Source organism: Polistes fuscatus, unplaced genomic scaffold (assembly GCF_010416935.1).
Source record: "Polistes fuscatus isolate 324 unplaced genomic scaffold, CU_Pfus_HIC Scaffold11, whole genome shotgun sequence".
Lineage (NCBI taxonomy): Eukaryota > Metazoa > Arthropoda > Insecta > Hymenoptera > Vespidae > Polistes > Polistes fuscatus.
Window position 1 is genome coordinate 229,281 of NW_025113009.1, and position 26,713 is coordinate 255,993.

The 26,713-nt window shown below is 29.4% G+C and overlaps 6 protein-coding genes across 9 annotated transcripts; 2 read left to right on the forward strand and 4 right to left on the reverse strand.

Annotated features, from left to right (window-relative positions):
* Window positions 1–2,793: 2,793 nt before the first annotated feature.
* On the reverse strand, window positions 2,794–5,446 carry LOC122526377 (ionotropic receptor 75a-like). Its single transcript, XM_043649756.1, has 9 exons — window positions 5,329–5,446; window positions 5,045–5,214; window positions 4,482–4,794; window positions 4,290–4,413; window positions 4,040–4,198; window positions 3,754–3,962; window positions 3,475–3,689; window positions 3,094–3,362; window positions 2,794–3,010 (listed from the first exon to the last, which is right to left on the reverse strand). The coding sequence occupies exons 1-9, from the start codon at window positions 5,444–5,446 to the stop codon at window positions 2,794–2,796; spliced, it is 1,794 nt and encodes a 597-aa protein (XP_043505691.1).
* Window positions 5,447–5,826: 380 nt separating this feature from the next.
* Window positions 5,827–15,151, reverse strand: LOC122526378. The gene is made up of 25 exons (XM_043649757.1): window positions 14,618–15,151; window positions 14,372–14,471; window positions 13,464–13,612; window positions 12,828–13,073; window positions 12,552–12,758; window positions 12,297–12,453; window positions 11,502–11,545; window positions 11,240–11,421; window positions 10,847–11,155; window positions 10,645–10,772; window positions 10,399–10,563; window positions 10,092–10,306; window positions 9,788–10,002; window positions 9,328–9,596; window positions 9,061–9,270; window positions 8,454–8,548; window positions 8,212–8,381; window positions 7,806–8,114; window positions 7,605–7,732; window positions 7,344–7,505; window positions 7,071–7,279; window positions 6,772–6,986; window positions 6,290–6,561; window positions 6,010–6,216; window positions 5,827–5,920 (listed from the first exon to the last, which is right to left on the reverse strand). The coding sequence occupies exons 1-25, from the start codon at window positions 14,664–14,666 to the stop codon at window positions 5,827–5,829; spliced, it is 4,506 nt and encodes a 1,501-aa protein (XP_043505692.1). The 5' UTR covers window positions 14,667–15,151.
* On the reverse strand, window positions 8,795–11,306 carry LOC122526573 (glutamate receptor 1-like). The gene is made up of 9 exons (XM_043650076.1): window positions 11,235–11,306; window positions 10,847–11,155; window positions 10,645–10,772; window positions 10,399–10,563; window positions 10,092–10,306; window positions 9,788–10,002; window positions 9,328–9,596; window positions 9,061–9,270; window positions 8,795–8,978 (listed from the first exon to the last, which is right to left on the reverse strand). The coding sequence occupies exons 2-9, from the start codon at window positions 11,138–11,140 to the stop codon at window positions 8,912–8,914; spliced, it is 1,563 nt and encodes a 520-aa protein (XP_043506011.1). The 5' UTR covers window positions 11,141–11,155; window positions 11,235–11,306; the 3' UTR covers window positions 8,795–8,911.
* Window positions 15,152–15,815: 664 nt separating the features above from the next.
* Window positions 15,816–16,759, forward strand: LOC122526341 (male-enhanced antigen 1). Its single transcript, XM_043649709.1, has 3 exons — window positions 15,816–16,079; window positions 16,172–16,243; window positions 16,309–16,759. Exons 1-3 carry the CDS (start codon window positions 15,903–15,905, stop codon window positions 16,528–16,530), a joined length of 471 nt encoding a protein of 156 aa, XP_043505644.1. The 5' UTR covers window positions 15,816–15,902; the 3' UTR covers window positions 16,531–16,759.
* A 142-nt stretch (window positions 16,760–16,901) lies between these two features.
* LOC122526340 (sodium- and chloride-dependent GABA transporter 1-like) lies at window positions 16,902–21,413 on the reverse strand. Of its 4 annotated transcripts, none has more exons than XM_043649706.1 (14): window positions 21,323–21,413; window positions 19,934–20,266; window positions 19,629–19,848; window positions 19,367–19,468; window positions 19,113–19,281; window positions 18,834–18,966; window positions 18,529–18,663; window positions 18,330–18,433; window positions 18,100–18,224; window positions 17,911–18,023; window positions 17,702–17,833; window positions 17,412–17,615; window positions 17,154–17,321; window positions 16,902–17,080 (listed from the first exon to the last, which is right to left on the reverse strand). In XM_043649706.1, the coding sequence occupies exons 2-14, from the start codon at window positions 20,192–20,194 to the stop codon at window positions 16,979–16,981; spliced, it is 1,968 nt and encodes a 655-aa protein (XP_043505641.1). In that variant the 5' UTR covers window positions 20,195–20,266; window positions 21,323–21,413; the 3' UTR covers window positions 16,902–16,978. The 4 variants fall into 4 exon arrangements, with proteins under 4 accessions (XP_043505641.1, XP_043505639.1, XP_043505642.1 ...); XM_043649704.1 differs by having other exon boundaries at window positions 21,171–21,407; XM_043649707.1 differs by having other exon boundaries at window positions 21,304–21,405.
* Window positions 21,414–22,933: 1,520 nt separating this feature from the next.
* Window positions 22,934–26,655, forward strand: LOC122526329 (protein zer-1 homolog). The gene is made up of 9 exons (XM_043649690.1): window positions 22,934–23,756; window positions 23,852–24,140; window positions 24,211–24,508; window positions 24,581–24,786; window positions 24,862–25,033; window positions 25,176–25,499; window positions 25,577–25,726; window positions 25,853–26,105; window positions 26,212–26,655. Exons 1-9 carry the CDS (start codon window positions 23,300–23,302, stop codon window positions 26,409–26,411), a joined length of 2,349 nt encoding a protein of 782 aa, XP_043505625.1. The 5' UTR covers window positions 22,934–23,299; the 3' UTR covers window positions 26,412–26,655.
* Window positions 26,656–26,713: the final 58 nt, after the last annotated feature.

The window sequence follows — 26,713 nt, forward strand, 5'->3', positions numbered from 1 at the left end:
ATGCCATTATATACGACTAAAACAGAATAGTAAAGTAAGAAAGAAAGGGAGAAATACTTATGTTAAACTTTCGCATAATAGCATAAGCTCGCGTCGTCTTGTACATATTAAACTTTTATTTTATCTTATATAAAAGAGAGATAGATCGAAGAAAAATAATTATTTCTATGTTAGAGAATCGAAAGATCTCAAAAACCCACGCAATATAATATATATCATTTTTATCACGCGAATATTCTTTTCAAAAGGAAATAAGATTTTCCTTTTTCTTTTTTTCTTCTTCATTTTCCAATATATAAGTGTCGTTCGTCTCATTTCGTAACGAAACGCAAACGTGAGCCTAAATTTATGCGAAAGTTCTATACATCGACTGAGTTGTTACGTGTACAAATGTTAATCGTCTAAACGATCCCCGTTTTGTTGATCTTCAACGTTCGTCTTCCGTGACGTTTCGTTGTTAATTTAATTTGATTTTTATTCATTTATTTGATTTTTCCTCGTCTTTTTAAAGAGCGAACGAATAAATAGCAACGTAGCACGTATGGCAAAAATAAAAGCAAACGAAAGTGCAAAAATCAAAGCACGATCTATTTTTCATTGAGTTTTTCTTTCGCGATAAGCAAAGACGTTTGGTAAAATGATGATGTTAAACCTTTCGTTACGAAATGCTATGGCGCGAGTAGGACCCGTATATGAATTACTGGAACGAAAGGATTAATATTTATATATTTATATAAATATATATATACATATATAGATATATACGTATAAATATAATTATCAGGCGTTAAACGAGAAAAAAAAGGGAGGATAAGAAAAAATCTTCATTAATTTGCTTTATGCCTTATTCATATTTATCGTAAGTAATAGTTTATATCGATAGTTGTTTATTGAACTAAAAATTTACTTGTGTATCAATGAAATGCGATTAAAATGTTGATATTACACTTGTTCAAATGCGAACAGCGTTATAATAAATGCGTTATTTTATTCCTACATCCCTTGTTACCTAAAGACTCATTTTTTCACCTTTTGCAAAACATGTTGCATTATTATATTTTAACTTTAGGAATACCTCGTTAATCAGTTCGATGATTCTTATGTAAAGTTCTATGAATACGATTACATCTTAATTATTATGTACTATATAATTAACACGGAGAGAAAAAAAGCACCATATCGGTAATAGTAGTGAACTTCCTTTATCTTATTTACAGTCGGTAACGGCAGTTTTCTACCTTTAAATAAATCGACCGTCGGTAATAGTAGGTTTCTAATTTCCAAATATCGACAGTTGTTAATGGCAGTTTCTACTTTAATAATATTGACCGTCGGTAAGATTTTCGTTTAAAAAAATATTAGATAGAAATTATTTAATGTTTCAAGTATGATAAAATAGATATGTAACATTTAAAACAATCTATTACTAATTCGTAAGCAACATTATCAATTAAGTATAAAGTGATATCTTATGTATCATTCTTTAGAAAGAAAGAGCCTATTATCTATCCATTGCAACTATGATTTAAAAAAGAAACCTGTAGAAAAAATATTATTCTAGGACTGTAAAAATGAAATGAATGAATCCAATGCAATCTCTTTCATACATCGCAACTTTAACTTCAACAATTTTGGACTACTCCCTGGTACCTGTAAATAAATAAAAGTTATTAAAAACATTATAAAGTAATTAGTTTCTCTATATTAAATGGATGGAAGAAACCAAGGAAAGGGGTAAAAAAATATGATATTAATTAGGGATTTAAAAGAAACTAATTACAATTATAATGTATATGGTAAGCGGTCTTTGGCTAGATTTTACTTGCAATGGAATGCATAACATATAAAATATGTTAAACATTATACTGAAAGTAAAATACCATTGCCCAGGTCTAACCACGAGGAGGTAACCGCTTCTGAAGACCCGGGATGTGCATCCTGAAGATGTCCCCATCCGAATTAAATTGAAACCAAAGAAAATGAAATGAAAATGATCACCCCGTGAATGATTTTTAATGAGTCCCACTCTTATGCCCCACCCTAAGAGTTTTATTCGGAAAATCTTTACAATTACTATATTAGATATTATTTTTTGTAGTAACTTAGTATTCTTATTTTTCCTATTTCTTTATTTTTATTTTTTTTATATAAATGTAAAATCACGCGTTTAAATTTAATTTTATTGCAACGGTAATTAGAGATTTGATAAAAAGTAAATAAAGGATTCAATTGAAAAGTGCATCTGAGAATTGGACCACTTATATGTCAGGCTATTGTATCACTTGACTGTATGACTAATATAGTTTGCTTTTTGTTACAGGTGATCATCGTTGGATTTATCATCAAACCTTCTGGATTCTTTTTTATTTGAGTGGCTTAAATTGCTTCATTTTAAAATATATATATAAATGCATTTCTGAAGGCACACACATGTTTATACATTAAAAATTAAATATAATTGTTTCAATTTCTTTTACAATATAATTATACTATATATATTATCATATACTATCAGAAAATACTGTGTTCTTTGATAGTATTGAACAAAAATGAAACTCGGTAGATAAAAAAGGGGGACTTGTAAGCTTCTATTAATTCTTAATTATTTTTTAAGACAGAATTAAAAACTATATTTTTGAAGTCATATAAGTATGTTTATTAAAAAAAAAGGAACACTTCTTTTAACCTATATGATTTTCTAATATCGTATTTAGTTTACAAAGAAATATATCGAAATAATTTTGTTTTTTAAAACACTATTACATTGATATTTTATTTTAACTTAATATTATACTATTGTTTAGGTTTCGTTATTAGGAATATAATATTTTCTATTAAACAAATAATAATAGATAATATCATACCACTTATTAAAAGTAATATGATTGGAGCAGCTTCATATATAGTTACACTTTCTATGGAACTTGCATCATGATTACAATAGGGTTTCCGAACGAAGGTTCTTTTTAATTCTCGTTTGAGAAGACCCGTGGCAAAAATTTTCATAAGCCTATATTTAAAAAAATTATCTCTCACAAAAAATCTTATAATTATAATTATAGTAAAAAATAAATTTATAAGATTTAATCCTACCCTATCTTTCCAACTTCGTGATAATATCCTTTTTTATTTGTATAAAGAGCTACTCTTGTTGGTCTAAGCCAATGAATTTCTGTTAATTGGCATATCATTTTTTGATCGAAATAATTATTCATGTAATAATATGCATGTTCAGGAACGCAATGATAAGCAAAACCGCCATCCATTATTTGTCTTACCCCTTCCTCTACTTCCATTATTTTTTGTTGTTGTGGTTTTTGCGACCAATAATTTTTAAAATATATCATCTCTGGATTAGTATCCTAAGAAATATTATTTATAATCGTTAGATAATTGATCAGTTTTTATTCAGAATAGTGCTGCTACATTAACGTAATTCATTTGTTATATATGATCTTAAAGACTTAAGATTACCTGTAATAAAATATTCATAATAACAGTATTTTCTGATGATAGTTTCATTTTGCTAGCTACTAATATATATAAAGAATCATTTAATTTATTAAGTGGTATGTTTAAACGTGCCGATACTATTGATGCTGAATAATAATTGTATATTAATAAGCCATAAACTCCTATTTGGAAAAGAGCAATGCGACTGGCAAATTTAAAAGGCATGTTTTGTGCACCTAATTAAATTCATTAGATTAGAAAATTTATATTGAACAAATTTACATGTTTAATATTTCGTACCTTGTTGACATATGGCACCCAAAGTTGTTAACAATGAACTTCCATAATCCTGACTTTTAATATGCTCTGATTTAATGACAAATGAAAAAATCAAAAAAGAAATGATAAAACAAGTGAAAATCATGTACCAGGAGTTCCAAGCTAATGGCCGGAAAATGCTACTTATTTGTATCGTTGTCGACGGTAGAGTTAAAAACATAAAGCACGTACTACGAAATAAATACTTATAGATTAATCAAAAAGTACAAATAAAAGAGTAATCAATTTGTATAATAAAATTTATTACCGTGCAGGCATAATTTCCATAAGCACTTTAGCAACATCAAGTCTTTTAGGAACAATAAGAGAGGGTTGATATCCTATATCAACAGTTCCTTCAATCAAAGAATCCATCATAGGTCCGTTAGTATAGTTCGACCATTTAGTGAATGCTTTAACATGCATGCTATTAGAAACATAATCATTTTTCATTAAGAGTTAAAATATTCAATGCTAGAAAATAATTGATAGCTAAATATATATCAAAAATATTTTACCTAAGATTAAAAATGTCGGCAAAAAGTCCTACCAAAGTAAAACCAAATTTAGGCCAATCTTCCAAATTAATATTATCGTGGTCTTCTAAATATTCTAGTAAAGGAATATTTTCGGGTTTTCTTTCTAACTAAAATAAATTTTTTTTTGTTAATTGATAGATTATCAGATAAAAAAAATTATTTTATATTCACTCACAGCACTAGATACAATGACTTTCAATTTGTGAAAGTTCCATCTTCTTAAAATTTTTGCTTTTGATAAAAATATTTTCAATCCAGTATCTTTATTCCATGTTGCATATCTGGTTATGTTGAGTATACCACCTCGTTCTTTATTAGGATTGTAAATATCATATAATTCGTAATAATCATAATTTGGAATGGAAACGACAAAGTCCGTGATAATACTGAAGGCAGTATCATTTAATTTATGCAAACAGTGACTCATATTTTTTGCCAATATTAACCAATTATATGCATAATCGTACATACGATGACTAGTACTCTAAATTTAATTCCATATTATTACAAAATTATATTATTTATATAAATAATACATATGAATATAATAAAATTATTATATTATTATATAATTTTCTCAATTCTTGACATTTTTTCAATGAACTTTTTATCAGATCTCAGTAAAAATCACGTTTTTTAAATTAATATTATAATTCATATTATTAAAAATTCTAAATAGATCATTTTTTTGGAAACTTTACTCTAAATATCGAAAGTAACGATAACAGTCATACTTGGTTAAAAATCGCTCTTGCATTTTGATCTTGACATCGTAAATCTACGAAAACACCTAATCTCCAATAACTAACGTTTAAGAATTTGTAAAAATTGTATTCTGCAGATGGTCCTTTTATGGATACCGAAATTCCTACTTTGTTTAACATCTTGATTATCTGAAAATCATCTATACAGATCGATCGATTGATTAATTATAATTATAATTATTAAAGAGTTTTTTTAAAGAAAATTACAACAAAAAAAAGAAAAAACAATCTATGCGAAGTAAGTTTCTACTCACTAGTAATATTCCCACAGGAAAATCCAACGACAATAGGTACCCTTTTGTAAATAAAATAATCTCGAATGATTTCGTTATTTTGCGCAAAAGCAAGATGAAAAAATAGAATAATAAGCATATTTTTAATATACATTGTTATAATTTTTTCTTAAAATACATGTGCACGAATACAGGATTTGAACGACAAACTAGACTGTCCGTATTTGTCCTTCTTCAAGATAGAAGTCTATAGTTAGTTTTCTATTTTGCATGTGACGTTCTGTCAGTTTCGTACACGACTGCAATCGAACACAGGAAAAATGACTTATTATTTAAAGTACTACAGACTAATGGAATTCACTGCAGATTAAAAAATTATAGTTAGCATTACAATATCGATTTCTCTTTATTTCTATTACCCTCTATTTCTACTTGGATTAATCATTTGGATTACATCGAAGCAATATTAATATGCAAGTTATAGTTTTGAGTTATAGTAAAATATAATATTTTAGCAAATCAAATACTAAGTAATTGAAGTCCATTAGTGCTATCCGTTTTATTACTACTTTGTTTCGATAAGCTAGAATTGTCTCTTTCCGATGTAAATTTTCTGCAATTTTGAAAAAGGAAAATCATAAAATTTTCAAACATATCTCGAATGTATGGATAACATAAGAACAACAATGTAGAACAACTTACTGTGTGAATCGATAAAAATAAATATTTTCTATCAAGCAAATACCACTTGAAATTAAAACACCTAATGACAGTAAAATAAAGGCTGCTGCTGTTTCGTAAATAGTAATACTTCGCGTAGACAAAGCATCTTGTTGACACTGAGGTTTTTTCGAGGACCAATACTTAATTTGCCGACTTCTTAAACCACTGCTTTGCATTTTGATTAGACTTAAATAAAATTATATAATCGTACGTGATTTCTATTGTAAAAGGGAATAATAAAATTGTTAAGATACTTTACCCTACTCTCGCTATTTCCAAAAATTGAGCATTGTGACTGGAATACATTCCCATGACTGATTCCTTGAAGAGATGAATTTCCGTAAGCTGACATATCTGACTGGAATCAAACATCTTTTCGATGTAGGGATAAGCAGTGTTGGGATCTGTGTGATAAGCAAGAATACCTTGCCCAACTTGTCTGATACCTTCTTCTATAGGCAAATATCTTTTTGATTGCGGCAAAGGATCCCAACGTTTTTTCCTGAAATAATCTGATTCCCAATTCCATTTCTAAAAATAGAATAAATATTAATGAACATTTTTTATCGTTCGACATAAAATACAGAGTGTTCCAAGAGTTGCTTTACCAAAAACAATCTTGACACAGACCTGTAATATGAAAACATTGTACACAACATTTAAATAGATAATAAATGTTTTTCTATTCGAAAAAATAACTTTTGGGACACCCTGTATAATAATGATTTAACAGTATTATACTTTTAATAGATAATTCAAATATGGTACAGCTTCAGCAGCAATACGCATATGCGTATCGGCAAGTACAGCAACGGAATCTTCTATTTTATCAAACGGTTCACTCAAACGAGCCGAAACAATACTACAGGAATAATAATTGTACATCATCCAGCTAAAAAAGAGTATTTGTACCACGGCCATACGACCGACCAAACTTCTTGGAAATAAATACGCTCCTAAGATCAAATATTTCAATTTATTATAAATTTCTATTTATTTTTTTTCTTAAAAATGAAAGAGAGAAATATATTAAAATGTACCTTGTTGACCCATGATACCAATAGTTAGCACTACAGCTCCAAAACCTTTTTCGCTTTTCACATTTTCACGTTTCAATATTAATCCGACGATGATCATAGAAATGATCATGAAAAGTGCATAAGCATCCCAAATACCTGTTGTAAAAGGTTTTAGGAACAAATCCAATTTGATTTTTTTCGTTGGAGTTGAGAGTAACATAAAACAGGGTCTGTAAAAATATAATTAGATGCGACGAGTATTTTAAATAAAAAAGAAATTTATTTTTCTCTAACCGAACTGGCCAAGCTGCGCCGATCAGACTAGCAAATTCTAATCTTTCGGACACCATAACTCTCGGATTGCTGGCAATATCGATATAATTGTCTTTTAGAAGTTCAAACATTCGTCCATGTATACTATTTCTATCCCAATAATATATTTCTCCTGCGTGTATGCTATATAAACAAAATTATCCGTTGTGTAAATACGTATGTGTGTGAGTAAATCATTTCATAATAATTAAGTTTATATATAAACAAAAAAATTAAAATTACGTAAAATTAAAAAGATCACCAGTGTGTGATATCATAGCGTATACAAATTTGTGCATACTTTCTAAGGATCTAGTATTGATATCTTTCATGTAATCAACTAATCGCATATTTTTAGGCCTGTATTGAATCTACAAAAAATATGTAGGTACTAATCATTGAAAATCGTTAAAAGTAAAATTAAAAAAAGAATGAAATACTTACTACACCAGCTATTTTTAATCTTAAACCATTCAAATTTCCTCTTCTGATCAATTTTGGTTCCTTTAAATAAATATTCAAATTTCCATGAGAATTCCAAGTGCCATATTTAATGACGTTTAGTGAACCACCCCGATATTTGCAATGATTAAATACATCATACATTTCATAACCATTTTGATTAGGTATAGCAACAACTACGTCAGTGGCCATGCTGTAAGCTGTGTCGTTCAAAATCGATATGCTTTGATTCAGATTTGATCCTAATATCAACCAACTGTATAAATAGCTGTACATGCGATGTTCCGAACTCTGATCAATAAAATAGATTTAAACAATTTTTTTTATTTTCATATCTTTCCAAAGATTGAACACCTTGAAATTATTTTTAAAAGTGTATGTATCTTACTTCAGAAAAAATATATTCAAGACTTTCATTACGACAACGTAGGTCTACGAAAACACCTACTGCCCAATGATCGCTGTTTAAAATCAAACGTATGTCTGGATTTGAATAGAAATCTTTTATGATCGTGAAGGTTCCTAAATGATTCAGCTTTCTCAAAAGATTAAAATTACCTGGTGAAAAATTCAATGTTTCATAGAAGTTGATTGTTGTGTTTTTAAAGATATTTTGTTATAATTACGTACTCGTAACATCACCACACGAAAATCCAACAATATTCTTGACATTTTTAAATGCAAAATAATCACTAATGAAATCATTGTCCTCGGCATTAGTATATAGAATGATAAATAATAAAATAATAACTCTGATATTCATCTTATTTTATTATCTCTTCAATTGTTATACGATCGAACGCTCCGATGTCATTATGAGTAGTACTTTTTCTATTCTAATTGTATAAGGATATATTTTTATATATTTTTATATAAGCGGTTTATAGATTTTTCAAAAATATATTTATTTATTCATACATTTATAGAACTAGAAGGTTATTAATAATTCTTATCTTTTTAAATATTTCCTTAGCTACATCGATCTATAGTGAGTATTATAAATTTTTAAATATTTATTTATTTATTCATAAAACTAGAAGGTTATTAATAATTGTAATCTTTTTAAATATTTTCTTAGTTACGTCGATCTATAATTGGTAATAATTAAGAAACATTTCTGCTACTTGTGTATCAATCCATATGTTTCCTATTGATCTATCAATGATCTATAAATGTAATATACGTAGAAGAATTTTTTGTTGATATTTTTTATTATCAAAAATAGTTTAATTTCTACCTTTTAGACCAAAACCAAAAAATGATATTTTCGATGGCGCATACACTCAATGATAAAACCATGCCAACGATTAAGAACAACAAAACAGGGGTAGCTTCTTGAATCGATATGGCTTCGGCTATAAGTATGTTTGATGGACAACGAGGCTTCCTAGCAGACCAACGTTTCAATTCACGATCTCGTAAACCCGCATTGTTCATTTTCGTAAATCTAAAGAAGAAAAGTTTTCTCATGAATACGTTAACAAAATATTAATCATTTTTATACCCAATTCTCAGGATTTCAGTGAAAGGACTGTTTTGTCTGGTCCATAGTCCCAAAGTCGTTCGAAGAAGATGAACTTCCATCAATTCGCAGATCATACGAGTTTCAAAAGTTTTTTCGATATATGGATAAGCTGATTCCGTTAACGTGTGATAAGCAAAACCACCTTGAGCTACACGATTTAATCCTTCCTCTATTGGCAAGTGTCTCGTTGATTCAGAAAGCTTTAGCCAACGATTTTGATAAAAATATCTTACTTCCAAATTTGGTTCCTGTAATATATATATACAGTATTTACAGTACATTCAATATTTAATACATTCACAGAGTGAACTAAAAGTTTCAAAATCAAATATATTTTGTTAAGAAAATAAGCGTTTTTCTTCTGACAATTAGATTGTTAAATAACAAAGCTAAAAACTTTTAGGCTTACTCTGTACTTACATGTATTTTTATAGTTTACCTGTAATAACGACTTAATATACTGAGTAGGTTCCATAGCAATCTTAAAATTACTATTGGCTAAGCTAATTAATGAATCATTCATTTTATCTCCTATATTTTTTAAACGATTCGAGACCATACTAGCTGAATAATAATTGAAGATTAACAAACTGAAGAACATGATATGTAAAAATGCAATACGACCCGCAACTCCTAAAGGAATTACAGCTGACGCTAGTGTACAAAATAATGATTTATTATTATTAATATTAATTATAATATACATATTTTTATTGATAATTATGTCATTTAGATAATCGAACCTTGTTGCGATAAAGCTCCCATAGAAGAAAGTATCGAAATCCCACAGAGTTCGATGAAATCATGAAAACCTTCTTTTCTTAAAACAATGAGTAAAATAAATGCTGTGAGAGCTATTATAATTAACATAGCGTACCATACACGAATAGCTAATGGTCGTATGAATTGCGTTGGTCGTAATTGAGTAGATGATATCATACGAAATAAAAAGCATGTCCTGTTTAAATAAAAATTACTTTAAAGGAAAATAAAAAAAAAATATAATTATAATTATATCTAAATATTTAAGTATATGTATGCGTTATGTACCGTACAGGCCAAACAGGAGCAATAATGTCGCCATAATTTAATCTTTCGGTAATAATCATGGTTGGATTTACACAAATATCTATTATACCTTCTTCAAATGCTGCGAATACTGGTCCACGATTACCACCACGTTTTTGCCATGGATCTATTTCCGTAATATTCATTCTAATATAAGATCAAACCAAGTCAAATTTATAAAAAATATTTATACAGTAAATTAGCACAAGAGTTTGAATATTTATTTACGTAAAATTGTAGAGTTCAGCAATATGAATCAAAATAGCGTACATAAATTTCGAATGACTATCTTTCGATCTTTTGTCGTAATCCAATAAATATTTTTCGATTGGAATATTCGGTAATTTGTGATCGAGCTGTAGGAAGAAATATTTTTATATTAATTATGACTTATATGTGTAATAAGAATATTTGAAAATTAAATACTCACGAGTACACCAACATTGAATTTCATTCCTTGAAAATTCGCCCTTCTACTGAATTTGTGTTTGACCAATGTAACATACAAACCAGTTTCTTTGTGCCAAGTACCAAATAATACAGTTTTTAAGGATCCACCATGATCCTTGCATAAATTATAAACATCGTATAAAATGTAACCACGAGTCGATGGTTCGGCAATAATTACATCAGTAGCGATATTAAAAGTACTATCGTCGATGATTTTTAAACTTTCTTTTAAATTATGACCAATGATCAGCCATTTGTGTGATTCGTCATACATGTGATATTTCGATGCCTAAATGAATGTTAACGATTAAATAAATAAATCAGATACAAAGATAATTTAATCTCATAAACGATTTAATAATCTTCACCTTACTTTTGAAATAAGTCTGCTAACGTTTTGATTTTCGCATCTCAAATCTAAAAATATACCTAAATAATGATTATTAGGGTTCAAAAATCTCTGTAAAATCTTATCGGATTTAGCCAAATATTCATTCTTTAAGATTGCAACGTAAGTATGTATATCGTTGAACGATCTCACCAATTTAATGTTATCTGTTTCGAAGACAAAAAAAAATAAAACGATCATAAAAAAATGACCACACAATTTACCACACAATAATTAATACACTTACTCGTCACGTTGTAACAAGAAAATCCCACGACATTAGGGATTTTTCTATGTTCAAAGTAATCTCGAATGAAATCATTTTCGTTGATACAGGATATGTAAATAAGTATATTAAACACCATGAAGCATTGAAGATAGAAGCGATACATGATAAGAAACAACTTCTTGCGCTTGTTAGCAAGATATTGATGAGTTCAATACTTTTGTTTCTTCATTTATTAATCAGCCGTATTCTTTAATGAACATCGATTATAATCGCGCAACGTAACGAAAAGTGACAGGAACATGAAATATTACATACTATACACCCAACCATACGATTATTTATTTATCGTGCGAAGTACAGAGAGAGAAAATAAAAGATTTTCACATATTGAACCTATTGAACTTAATTAACATCGTAATTTGTACTTACATATGTACGTAGAGATTTTGTAATTAATTTATTTGTTTTGGTATTCAATCAAACAATCGCAAATGAAACTTTATGGAGATCCGAATGAAAATTGAGGTACACGTGCATGTGTGCATAATGCGTAAGCAAACACGTAATTCTACATAAATAAAGTAACTTACAAATGACTAGTACTGATTATTTAATCGCATATATATACACGATCGTTATTGTCTTCCATTTCAAGTTCGATTAACGATTAATAATTCCTCATTCTATTGCGAACGGTGGTTCATTGTTAGTGGACAAGTAGAATTTTCCTCGTAATCTGTTGTTAAAGATAGTCGTTAATATTTATATTTTTGGGAGAATTTGTAAAATTAATAAATATTTAAAAAATCTTACGATGTGGATGCGTATTCTCCCATTAAGACGATCGGATTGTAATCGCAACGACCTTCCTTATATTTTTCCCAATTTTCACAAGTTCTTGCTTTAAAACCCGAAGTACTGCCAATGCTCTCCGTCATAAACTGATGTGCACGAGAATGACTACAATAGGCTGCAAATACAAAGTAATCAAAAAATACAATGTCAACGTATATGAATAATTTATAAAATTTCAACAAAACATTTTTGTACTATTGAAAATACACTAACTGGTCGTTGGTAAGAAAGAACATCCAGGTTGAGGGAATTCCCCATTATTGGGATAAAAATCAGCATGACCTAAAGGTGCTAAAAATCCAAAAGCTGGTCCACTCGTGTGAATAACGTCAACAAATTGTGCATCCGTAGGATCCAATCGAAATTCTGGATCAACGATTCCAGAAATCGTTTCAAACAAAGGACTCGCAGGATCCAGACCTTTAAACGATTATTTTTTATTCAATATTTTATGCAAATCATGATCAATGATCTTTAAATTGTTCTTACCAGTTATTCTACCGATACGACCGTCGAGATAAGCACCGGCAAAACCTGCCACGTGAGAACCCAAACTATGACCGATGATATGAACATCTTTATACTCAAGATTTGATTCTCTGTTAAGAAATTCGAGAAAATCACCAAGGAATTCTCCAACTTTGCGTGTGTTATTTGCAGCTATTGGATAAACGTCTGTTGCTAATATACCCCAACCGACAACTATCACATTTACATCTTCGTGTAACAAATATGCTGAAAAAAAATAATGTTGTCTTTTCAATTATTATTATACGAAAATTTATATGCATTATTTATATTATAACTTTCATTTCAATGATTCTCTTAAAAAAAGGTCGATGAGAAATCAGATTAGTTTTTTTTCTTCTTCTTAAAATTACGTCAAAATCTTAGGAATGACTACAAGATAAAGAGCATTAGTTTCTTAAAACGATCAATTAAATGCGTTATCGTGTTGACCCTTGAACCTGACGGCGTCGATTCCGTGTTTACCGAAACGATTTGACCATGATTGTCATGAAATTTCTCTAACTTCTCTTCGACATTTCAATATTCTAGAAAATTCTTCTTTTCTTTCGTTTTATTTTTGATTATTTTTTATTCTATTTGATTAATAACGCTCACCGTCTATGAGTCCTCGTATCCATACTTCATTACCAGTATCGCTAAATCCATGAACGATGAATTTGGTTGGACGACTTTCGTTAAAGTGAGATGCATAAAGGACTTCTGTATTATTCAAGAATAATTGTTCCTCACCGAAAGGATTTTCCCTGTATAATCATATAATTATATTTAATTCATCGGTATTTAGATCGTTACGTTAATTAAAAAAGAAGTTAATAATTTCATCGTTCGTTATTTCATTTTATCCAATGCAAAAGATATTGTATCTCAAAAGGAATTAATAAAATTAATTAATAAAAATAAAAAGGCACAGTTCTCCCTTAAATTATTTTCTTTAAGCAAGAAAATATCGAGACACCAGTTTAACATCCATTTTTAGTAGTGGCGCCTCATTTTATCCTCCTTTTTCAATCTGGACTATCGGCATAAGACGTAATGAAAGAAGAAGAAGTAGAAGAAGATGAAGATGAAAAAGCAAAATAAAAAGAAATAGAGGCGCGTCTGCGATATTTACGCATGAATGATAGTAAGTCGAGCATCAGCGCTGAGAATAGAATGCGGACGCTCTTTGATTGCACGTATCATTTAAAAAATTAATGGTTCGTTTATAGCAGCGCATAACATTGGCTCCGGCACCAGCAAAAATTTTCTCATATCGATCGATCCACGACAAGAAAGGGCAAACGTGCGAATCTTCGACCTCGCGACTTTGCATATTGATCATAATCTGATTGTGAGTAATGTACAAGGTATAACGCGAACATCATTTTTTTATTTATTATATTATTAAATTTCATACGTGTGTGTATTGATTTATGCACAAATTAATGACGATGCTAATTTTATACTTTTTTTTACCGTTAATCATAAAAAAATAAGAGAAATAACATTTTATATTATCATACCTGGTATATAAATTAAACGTAGCTGGTTCTCTTGGTACCTTAAAAACCGACTTGATCGTTTCCACGTCGTTTAACAGCGTGTTTTGTGGATGCGCATAAACTGAAAAGTCATGATCAAATGTTAATTATCATCAACTTTTTACGAATTATAATAGATATATTTATTCCTGATATTATGTACTCAGATACGTGTCAGTGTTTATGTTAATTTTAATTATGTCGAGTGTTATACTCTTGTTTTTTTACCCGATATGAAGGCAGTTGCTAAAAGAATGTAGGATTCAACAAGTGACATGTCTTCTTGTGCGATACCACTCGACGTTGCACTGGATTACTACTGCACTCGGTTTAGTAGCGGGGCGCCATTCATCCTATGTGATTTCTTCTTCTCTGTGATGTACGATAAAACTTGGAGCCCTAGTCATTAGCTTAATTAATTACGACAGACATTCGAAGTCTTTCAAGTAAACGCAAGTTCAGTGATTAATTACCCCCACTTTATACGCGTCTTCCTCAAATTTATGTTTCTTCTATGAATCTTTTTATTCTTATTTATTCTTTTTTGTCGTGAGAGAGAAAAAACGAGCAGTTTAATGACGAAATAAAGTTAGAGGACGAAATGACATTCGCGATTAGTAGTCACAATTTTAGATGGTTTAATCAACGTTCCGATAATGTAATCCAAGTTAGATATAGCGCAATAAATTCTGCTGTGCTTTCCTGCTACAATTTTCTACGATTATCAATGTATTTTTCGTAATTCTAATAAACAAACACACACACACATTTGTTAATTATTATTTTATTATTTTTATTTCTTCTTCTTCTTCTTTTTTATTAGGATTTCGTCCTGTTATAATAGCTTTTTTTTTATTGCTATTTCTAGGAGCGATTTTATTGTTTTTATTTTTATTGTATTTATTTAATAATAATAATAGTAATAATAATACTAACGTTAAAGTTTTTTAATTTCAAATTGTTTATATTATTGTTTTAAAGTTTAATTTTTTTAATTATACTTTAAGCGTATTAGATATTTATTATAGTTGTTTTGTGTTAGTATTCTAATAATTAAACATTTTTTATTTTATTCCTTGAATAATTTATCTTTCACCATTGGTTGCGTCTTATTTTTTTTCGAATTTAAATTTTCGCGCGTTTATTGGAAGATGGCGCCCTTTCACCATATTCAATATTATGACGTCGAAATTCTAGAATCAGCTGTGATGTGTCAAACATTATGGGTATTTACAAATGTTCTAATTTCTGATATATTTAATTCGATATATATATTTGTTTATAAATTAATAATATTTTATAAATCTTTATTATTTTGTCACATAAACGTAAAATAATTTAATGATATTAAAAAAAATAACATTTATTTTTAGGAAAAAAGAAAGGTTAGGTATATAATAAAAAAATAATATTAAATATTTTTCAACTATCAACTTTAAATAGGGTACAAAAGAAAAGATTCAAAATATATATTTATAAAAAATATGTTTAATGTAATATATCTTAACGCACAATGTCTCCTGAACCTACTGAAGAACCTATAGAAGAAAGTTTAAATGTACCTAATTTAACCGTCGATACAAGGATGACAACAGATTCTGAAAGTGAAGATGAAGATGTTGGAATGACTGGATATATGCCATTATCTCAACTACCTACTGATAGCGATCTTATATTAGAAGACGATGAAGTTTGTAATAATATATTTTCAAATATTAATTATACGTGCATATATACATAATTATTTCATTATCATTTTCATATTCGCTACAATATTTTCAGGACGATGAATGGATATCTCAAACTGGAGAAATAAATCATGCGATACCTGTATCATTAAATGATTCACAGCAGGTAAAAATATTAGAAATGATTACATTTCATTCATTATCTAATCAATTTATTTATAAACATTTCAGCTTTGTTTTAGCGAAACAATAGAAGTATGGTCATCACCGTCTAATAGATCTAATATAGATATGGACGCAGATAAAATTAATCAAGTTAAATCAATGATGGCTAGTTTTACATTACCGTCCACTGCAATTCCAGAATGGGCAAATACTATTTCCGAGGAAGAATGGAAAGAACAATTAATTGATCGTATAAAAGAGATGCAAAATAAAGAAAAGTCAGACTAAATAGTTTAATAATACCTTTTAAATATTGTGCATAAAATTATATTCAAAAGATCAAAACACTATCACACATTTGTATTATCGTAGAGTTTACGAAATTTATTTTTTAAGATACAATATTTCTTGTGTCAAATATAAGAAAATATCATTTTGAGTATGTGCTATTATGAATAATGTATGTTACGTGAATATGTCCGTAATTAGCGACGTATTAAACTATATTTAATCTTAATCTTTATCTGGAAAATATTGTTATCATTAATAATTACATTATTTCATATATTGTTCATCTCTCTCTTTTTCTCCTTCTTTCTCTTTCTCTCTCTTTCTTATTTCTTATTAATATTTCATATGACATTATTTTTCATGTTTAATATAAACGAGTTCACTGACAACAAAATATTTACAGTATATAAAAAATAATAATAATAATAATAATAAGATTAAAAACTTATAATTCAAGTCCTGAATTAATGGCAGCAGTTTTTGTAGTATTTAATTTCCTACGTAATGTTGCAACATCTTCCTCTATTCTTACAAGCTTTCGAAATTTCTATAAAAAGAAAATTAAAATTATGTTATCACATACATGTTAATAAAGTATTGCTCACATTCCAATAACATACCTCTGAGGTAGTTCCAGGTGTAACACACCAAATATAAACCATATAAACGGGAATACACATCATAGATGATAAGCCACACATCCACCCCAAAAGATGACTCCACCATGGGTATTCATATGAAAGGTATTTAACAGGGCTAAATTTAATTATATTAAATATAAATACACCCTATATATATAAAAAAAAGAACAATTATTATCATTAAATCTTAAACCAAAATAATATATAAAAATTTATTGTATACAATAATAATCTTACCACACAAACCGCTGGTGTAGTGAATAGCCAACATATCTTCCACCAGCAACAGGGATAGTAACCGATCATATCTCGTATACCATCATAAAAACGATTAACTCCGAATGCCCATGATACTGCGATACACTCGAAAAACATCAAAAATAGAAGACAAAACCCACTGACGGCGTAGGAATCCAAAAGTTGAAACACGTACATTCCTCCCTAATATCAACATAGTTAAATAAATTGTATGCTCAAAGTAGAACTAGACTTAACGTTGCAATTTTTTGTATACATGTAACGCTTACCTCGGTTATGCACAAAAGACCAATTAAATACGAGATAAAACAAACAAAAGCGATGAATATTTCCTTGCGTTTTCTTAAAAGTTGCGGCCATTCATCAACAGCTGCAGTTATAAAGCCTTCCACGGTACAAAACTGTTAAATAATACATTTTTCATAATATCTTAATTATAATATATTTTTAAAATATCAACTACCAAATTGCCGTTTACCTGACTATCCAAACCGATCAATAAAAGCATTATGAAAAATAAACACGACCAGATCGATGCCCCGGGCAATTGAAGTACTGCCGAAGGATAAACTAAGAAAGCTAAACCTGGACCTAGTATAAAGAATTTTAAAATGAAATCAAAAACTTGATAGAAATTATTTGAGTAAAACGTACAAAAAAAAATTACCGGAAGCAGCAACGTCGGCAACTGGTTTATTTTGTTCTTGTGCCATAAAACCCACCACAGAAAATATGACTACACCACTGAGCATACTTGTACATGAATTAACTGTACAAACTATAAGAGCATCTCTGCAATGAAGGAACACGTTAATTATCAATATAATCTAACTTAAATAATATATATAATTGTAATTTTAATAAAAAATTATATATTGTTTAATTGTATATACACACTTATAAACATTATTATTAAATTTGTTGTAACTTCCGAGCGCAACGAGAGCACCTAGTCCCAGTGCATAAGAGAAGAATATTTGCGTCACTGCGTCTATCCATACCTACATTTTTTATTTATATTAAAAATAAAATTACAAGATATTTTTAATCGTGACGCTATAATACAATTATTAAATTCGAAAAAATTTGTGTCTACCTCTGGATCACCAAGTTTCGTAAGATTTGGTGTAGCGTAATATTTCAGACCTTCAATCGCACCTGGTAGAGTTAAGCCTCTTACTAATAAAACTGCTAGCAATGCGTATGGAAACAACGAAGTGAAATAAACGACCTATACGTAATAATAATAAATGATATATTGTTATTTCTAAATAATTAATTTTTCATTAATTGTAAAAGCTTATATATATAGTAAGGACCAAAACTGATTCAATAGCGAATATTTTTGTTTAAATTATTCGCTATTGAATCAGATTTGCTATTTACTGTATATTATCTTACCTTTCCTGTCCATTTAACTCCTTTCCAAATACAAAAATAACACATGATCCATACGACGGCCAAAGTACCTGCTAATTCCCATCTTATTCCACCCACGGCATCAACACCTGAAGAAATTTGAAGTGTGCGCCTCCTTTTATATGAAAAAGATATATTAAACATTATAATGTAACATTAAAAAAAAAATTTTTTTTTTTAATATTAATATCAAACAAATTATTTTATTTATTAATTTAAAAAAAAAATTAAGAAGATTTGACAAAATAAATTAAAACTTACTCCCAAAACTCTTGGACTGGATCCTTGAGTAATGTATGACTGAAGTTACCGATCGAAGTAGCGCATACAGTGTCCTCTTCGTCTGGCCAACAAACAGCTTCGAGACGTTCTGTGGGGGTGATGCAAAAGTTCGTGTTCCATGAATTGCCACAAGTTCTCCATGGCACATCTTTCAAAAAATATATCAACATATAAGACAAATATAAGACACTACATTCAAAAGATAGCAATCTTATAATCATATACCTATTTACCTGACTGTAGAGAAACTAAGAAATAGAATAGTGCCCACGCCAGTATAATAATGTAATAAATATTTGTCCAGCAGGAGAGCACGCAGGTTGCATATCCAATACCTATATTTTATACCTTATTATAATAAGATCTATGCAAATAGGATTACATTATACAAATACATAGTCAAATATTAAAAATGTATTTCCTTGTTTCACCATTTGTGCTTTCTACTTACCGCACAAGAACAAAATTAATCAATTAGAAATGACTTCTTCGAACCTTTAAAAATCGGAGCAATTTGAAAGACTCCAAGGCCACCTATGGTCATCATTTGACCCAAGGATAGTTCCATTAGGAACATGGGTACACCGGCAAGTGCCAAAGCTATGAAATAAGGAACCATAAAGGCACCACCTCCATTCTTGTAACAAAGGTAAGGAAATCGCCATAAATTTCCCAAACCGATGGCGAGACCTACTACCGATAAAATAAATTCCACCTTGGAGAACAAGAAAATAAGAATTTAAGAATAACTTATTAACGGAACTATTTAATTTCGTCTAGCGGACACTATAGTAAATCACCTTGCTGCTCCATGTTCCTCGCTCCGGTAAATCTTGGTTTTCCTTTACAATAGTTGATTGTAGACATTGAATAGCCTCAAATCGGAAATCTTGTTCCTTACCACCATTTGGTACTCTCAAAGGTGGTTCAGAAAAAAGGGCCTTCAGTTCCTGGACTGGATTTGCTGGATTAATCTGATTCACTGAATTTACCAATTTCCTCGAAAGAGGACTGGTGGACCTGTCTACCTTAGATCGTCCAGCCGTTCCGGTGGAAGGCATTATTATATATCCAGCAAAACGTGTACAAACACAACGCTATTCACCTCATCATATTTACACGTACGTACGAATCTGCGAATTTAATTTAATTCTTAAAAAGCAAAAACGGGAGAGAGAGTGGAAGAGGAGAAGAAATGAGGAATTGAGGGAGAAACAAAGGGACTCTTAAATAGTTATAACGATTGAATTTGCGCGTTTCACGACCAATATTCGGGACCGCCGTCGCCCTTCGGCGTCGTATTTTGCCCATTGTTGCTCGAGTGAAAAATTGAAGGGATTATTATATAGTAAATGGTTGCTCGGTAAAAGACAATTTGGTCTCGCGTTTCGAGGTCTTAAATATTCAGCGGTCATCGTCATCACGTGAGACGCATCTGTACAAGGGTCTTGATGATGATGGATGACAGACAACGAGCCACTTCCGGGAATCACAACGTTTCATCAATGTTGTTCCCATCGACCAACCTTGTCCTATTTTAGGCGAACGATTGGCGAAAGATATATTGTTTTAACAAAATATCGTAACTTTGGATGTTTATACTCGCGATAGTCTATCATGTTTAAACAAATAAATTCTTTTCTACAGTATCGAAATTACGAGTTGACTAATACCATTAACCATTAATATTTTCTTGTTATCCTATATTTATACTAATGGACAAAAATAATTGTAATTAATAATAATAATAATTCTAAGAGATTTTTTCTTGCGATATCTTTAAACTATTAATACATACATTGCATAAACTTTTATTAACAAGTGATTGCTATTACGAATAATTTATATAATTATCCTTATTTAATTATCGTAATATTACTATAATTCGTCCAACGTCGGATTAAATATTACAAACACGCTGCCGTCTTACCAAAATGCTTTGATCATTATACCCAAGTAATAAAAGGAACTTTTTCTGGTTCTAAATACATTATATTTAACTTTGTCATGCTGTCATAAAGATAAAACAATACGTACTATATAGTTACGTGAGATCAAACTTGAAATAACAGAAGTGCGTAACTTTTCGATTGGATGCGTGAAGAAGAAAAATAAAAGTAGACAAAAAATAAAAAATAAAAAAAAAATAAAGAACTAAGAAAAAAATTACAATTTAACGTAGTACGTACACGTAGCTCGCGTTACTTGAATTTCGCACAGGATAAGTTCACGTATGAAGAGCGCAGAGATTTCTGGTGTACCCTGCAGATCTCCCCCACAATAGCGTTCAGTCCCCCAAGCACCAACACACTTATCGATTCATTCAACAAATTAGTGCCACAGTGTCAATCTATATTTAGGCTCTGCTATGTATACGTTATCATACATATATACATACATACATACATACAAACATACATACAAACATACATACATCTATAATGTGTATACAGTAAAAACTCTGATTTATCATATCGATCTTTGTAAATTTCTTTCATTTCTTCCAACGAAGATATTAACAATTTGTTTAAGAGATAACAATGATCAGATATATAGCTTTTTTTCTTTCTACGCTTAAAAAAAAATGTTAGAAATATAATAATTAATTAGTGTATTTTGTGAAATTTCTTATCAATATCACGTCAGTTCTTTATAATTTATTACGTATTTTCACGTATTTTACTTGGAAATATACATATCGGTGTATAATTGCTCTTTAAAAATAATTATTTTTAAACATTTTCAAAATTAATATTGATAAGTGAAAAATTAGCGAGAAATGTAATTTACTGTCAATTCAAATTCACGCTACAGGATAGAACAATAAAGATGTTACAAGTATTGTTCTCGAATCTACTTATAATTAGTATAAAATGTAATATTAAAATCGAGAATATATTAAAATTATTGTACCTGTAAAATTGACAAATTATTTAAAAACAATAATAATTATATTACTGTTTTTATGTTAAATACAATACAGTTACATCTGTTGCCATCTAGTAGTATAGTATCAAAACAGCTTCAGTTTATGTCGATATACAGAGTGGACTAAAAGTTTCTAGATGGTCCAAAAATTCCTATATCATTTTAAAAATCAATTACTATATTTTGAGACTTTTTAGGCTAACTTCTTGTTTGCCAATTACAAAACCAGAAGGCTAGTTTGTAAAACTAATTTGTAGGTGTAAAAGTATGTTAATGTAACATGATATTTAATTAACCTTTATACATCTTATTTGTTTTATATTTATCCAAATGAAAATGAATCTTTATTATTTATCATATTTACGTGGCATTCGAAGATTTCTATCAGATTATCTTTACATCACATTTAGATAATCTAACAATAAGCTAAATCTACATCGTTATTTGTATTAACAAATAGGATCACGTTTATAGATCCAATTGCAGATAAAACTGTTACAAGTAAATATAGATTTGCAATAAATTTTAACGCATCAATATAGATAAGAAGTAATATCGACAATGTTATCTAATATATTATTACTTATTATTTTACATTATGGTACAAAAATATTACAGATAACAAAAATGTCCGAATATTACTAATGAAAAAAATTTTAAATTTTATGTAAACCCCCGATTATGTTTTTTTTCTTATTTAATAAAATACTATAAATAATCGGAAAGAAAAATTTGTAATAAAAAAGTAAGAAGAAAAAGAAAAATAAAGAATGAAATTTCTTATCAAATTTTTACTAAATATCTATAAAAAGTGTAATAGTTCTGATTATCATCAGAGTACAAACTGGCGCGACCAGTGCAACTTGGATCAAAGTCGAGTATGGCGTCACTACGGTAGTCAAGTGAAATGTCAAAATTGCGGAACGTGAGTATATACACATTCGATTAATGCTCGATCTACCTAAAATTCTAGAAAGTTTTCGACGTAACGACATCATATCAAGTAATTTTAACCAACGCATTACAGTGAATTTTATTAGCACTGTATATAATAATTGAATTAAATAGATAATTTATCGTTAGAAGAATATTAGAGCACTGACAATAAATTGTGAGATGTTTGTGCATTACCAGCTGATAGGTTTTGACATATTTGACAGTAGTGTGTAATTGCATAATTGTATATAGCGTGCTCTGATGAACAATTGTATACGATTTAATAAAAAAGGCCATACAGGATGGCAGAACTGGATGATCTATATCATTCAGATCAGTATCTTGGTCCAGAGACGCTTATTGATCTCTGCTTCAAACTAATTTGTGACAATCTTGATATCATTTCGATCAAAGATAAGCATGGTCATCGTATTCTTCGCAAAGGACTTACCTTCCCTGCAGAAATATGCCACAAATTTATAGAACATATGCAACGAAGTAAAAAAGGAGGAAGCGATGACTGGTTTATTTCTATTTTCAAAGATACAACGGCAACCAGACTAAGACGTGTTAAAATAACAAATTGTAATTTAACGGATGCTTCTGTTCAAATATTAATGAAGCATAAACTTACTGATCTAGAACTCACCAATTGCTGTGACTTAACAGAACTTTCTATTGAACATGTGAACGCCAATTCTGAAAATTTACGTAGTCTAGTATTTCATGGAGTTTCAATAGCCCTACCGATAAGACTTGGTAATAGAACATTTAGAATAATGATTATTAAATAGTATGATAATAATACCATAACAATCCTATTAAATATTTATATACGCGTATATTTTTTTTAGTTGCAGATGAAAACTCTTCTAATTACTACAAACGTGGCTATGTATTTAAAACGCCAAATTTAAGACGCTTAGCATTAGGATATGTTGGTATCCCTGAGAAGGAATATAGTTTACTTTTGGCAGGATTAACTAATTTAACTCATTTAGATTTATCTAATCATTTTCAAGGATTGAACTTTGAATTTTATGATCAAGTTCCAAATTTGTTATCGTTAACATTGTACAATGTTAAGGTCAATGTCGACCCAATAGCATTTGTTAATAACATATGCCATTTGAAAAAACTTAGGTATGCAGAAGTTTTTTATGCTTATTATAAGAAATAATTATTGTTTTCATTATGAAAACTTATATATTAGGCACTTGGACATTTCACAATCCAATTTCATACAAGGACAATTTGAGCATCCTAACAAAATTTTAAGACGCATAGTAACTGGATTGCCTGAATTAGTTTCTCTAGATATTGGAGGCACTAATCTCGCTGGAAGAGGAGTTGCCGAAAGACCCCTTGAAACAGTTTTAGAAGATTTAGCAAATAATGCTCTTTGCGATATACCTGGTCTTGCATCTAGAATCAATAATCCATTACAATTTTTAGGTCTTTATGGAACTGCTCACGCAGCTTGTAAAAGACATGATATACCAGCAAAAGTGGTATGTCTTGAATAATTGTAATGTAATGTTTGTTTTATTATCATATTACATTATTTTATGGCATGAATGCAGATAGCAGGAGATGCAAATGAAGATCAAATATTAATAGCGGCTCATGTTTGCATGAACAACAAACAAGAGTTATTACAAAAAGTATTGAGTGATCTCTATCATGTATTCAGATATGAAAATTGTCAAAGAATGGATCAAGCACTTCATACTGTATTAGAAGCGATGGAAAAGCATTCATATCATAAACACATACAGATATCTGGAAGGTAATACATTTTAATGAATGCAAATATCATTTCTTCTATTATAACATTTGATACTTAAGAAAATATTTGTTACAGTGCTACTTTATTTTACATAGTAAAAATGAAAGAGAAGGGAGATCTAGTTGTAGGCGTTAGGAAAAGAATTATAAGCACTTTATTGACAGGAATGAGTCTCCATAGAGACGAAGAAATTATGATGCGTAATGGTTGTTTGGCATTATGTCAATTTCGCATACCGCAAGATGTGGTTAGTATTTACTTTTTATCTTTATCATATGTTTATAATTTTAATTAAATTGATTTTATATTTATTGTATCTGCATAAACAAAACTATTTATAAATATCTATAAAAAATAAGAGAATAACATAACAATGTTTCTATTTACAGATGTTTAACTATGAAACATTAGTAAAAGTGCTCTTACATTCTGCTAAACATGCAGAGCCAGAAGGATTTGTACAACGTATCGGAATATATTTATTAAACTCTCTAGCTTGTCAAGTTGAGGGGAAAGAGAAGTGTCTTTTAGGCAAATTAGGTTGTGTTAAAACAATGCTTGAATTAGTCGAATATAGAGTTGTATCTGGAATATTTGATGATGTCTTAGAAGTTGCATGGTCAACAATGTGGAATATGACAGATGAAACGGCCATAAATTGCCAACGATTTTTAGATGAAAAAGGAATGGTACTATTTCTTAAATGCGTAGAAGTATGTATATTTATTTTCTAAGACCCTATATAAGTATAAACACTTGACACATAATTATTATTATTTTTTTTTTTTAGCAATATCCGGGAAAGGAAGAATTATTGAGAAACATGATGGGTTTGCTTGGTAATGTTGCTGAAGTAAGCTATTTGAGAGTACATCTTATGCAGCATCAATATGTATGTGTTTTTGCCAACTTATTATGTTCCAATAGTGATGGCATAGAGGTATCACATTTTATTATTTTAAAAATCTTTTATTGTTCTCGAACAATTTACTATCATTAATATATATATAAATTAATTAGGTAATCTCTATATATATATATATATTATTATTCTATAAAATAATAGGTATCTTATAATGCAACTGGTATACTTGCACATATGGCATCCGATGGTGTTGAAGCTTGGACACTTGATAAACCAAGTCGAGATGAAGTTTTAGATTATATGGTCCAGGCTATTGAAAGATGGGATTTATCAGCAGAACGTAATATTAATTATCGTTCATTTTTACCCCTCTTACGTTTACTGGATGTATACCACACTCCGGAATGTCAGCACTGGGCTGTGTGGGCACTCGCAAATTTAACTAATGTTTATCGTACGTATATCTACAAATATTTTTCTTTATTTTAAATAATTTTCTTCTCTCTCTCACTCTGCTACATACAAATTTCTTATTAATATTTGAATTTATGTTGAAATAGCACACAAATATTGTTCGTTAGTTATAAAAGAAGGAGGAATAGAAAAATTAAATGCACTTAAAGTTCATCAAAGGCCATACGAACGTATCAAAGAACTTGCAACAATTGTAATAGAAAATTGTTGTCAAGATAGCAGTCATTCCAATGATGGGAATTATCTTCAAGCACACTCGGATGCTGAATATAGTCTTGATGGTTAAAAAAAAGAAAGAAAGCAGAAAATTGTCATTAATATTTGATTCATGTGCAACTCATTATTGAATACAGAATGTTCATCCGTAGTATATAAAGATTTAAAACTAACAATTGATGAAAGTGTGTGGTGATTTTATATCTATAGTAACTATCATAAAAGAAAGAAAGAAAGAAAAAAAATATGCAAAAACGATACGTAATGAGACGTTACCTTATCCTAGAGATTTTCTCAAAGGTAATATGTAAAAAGAAAAAAAAAATTTCCGCCTCCATCCCCCTCGAAACAAACAACAAATAATTGCTTAAA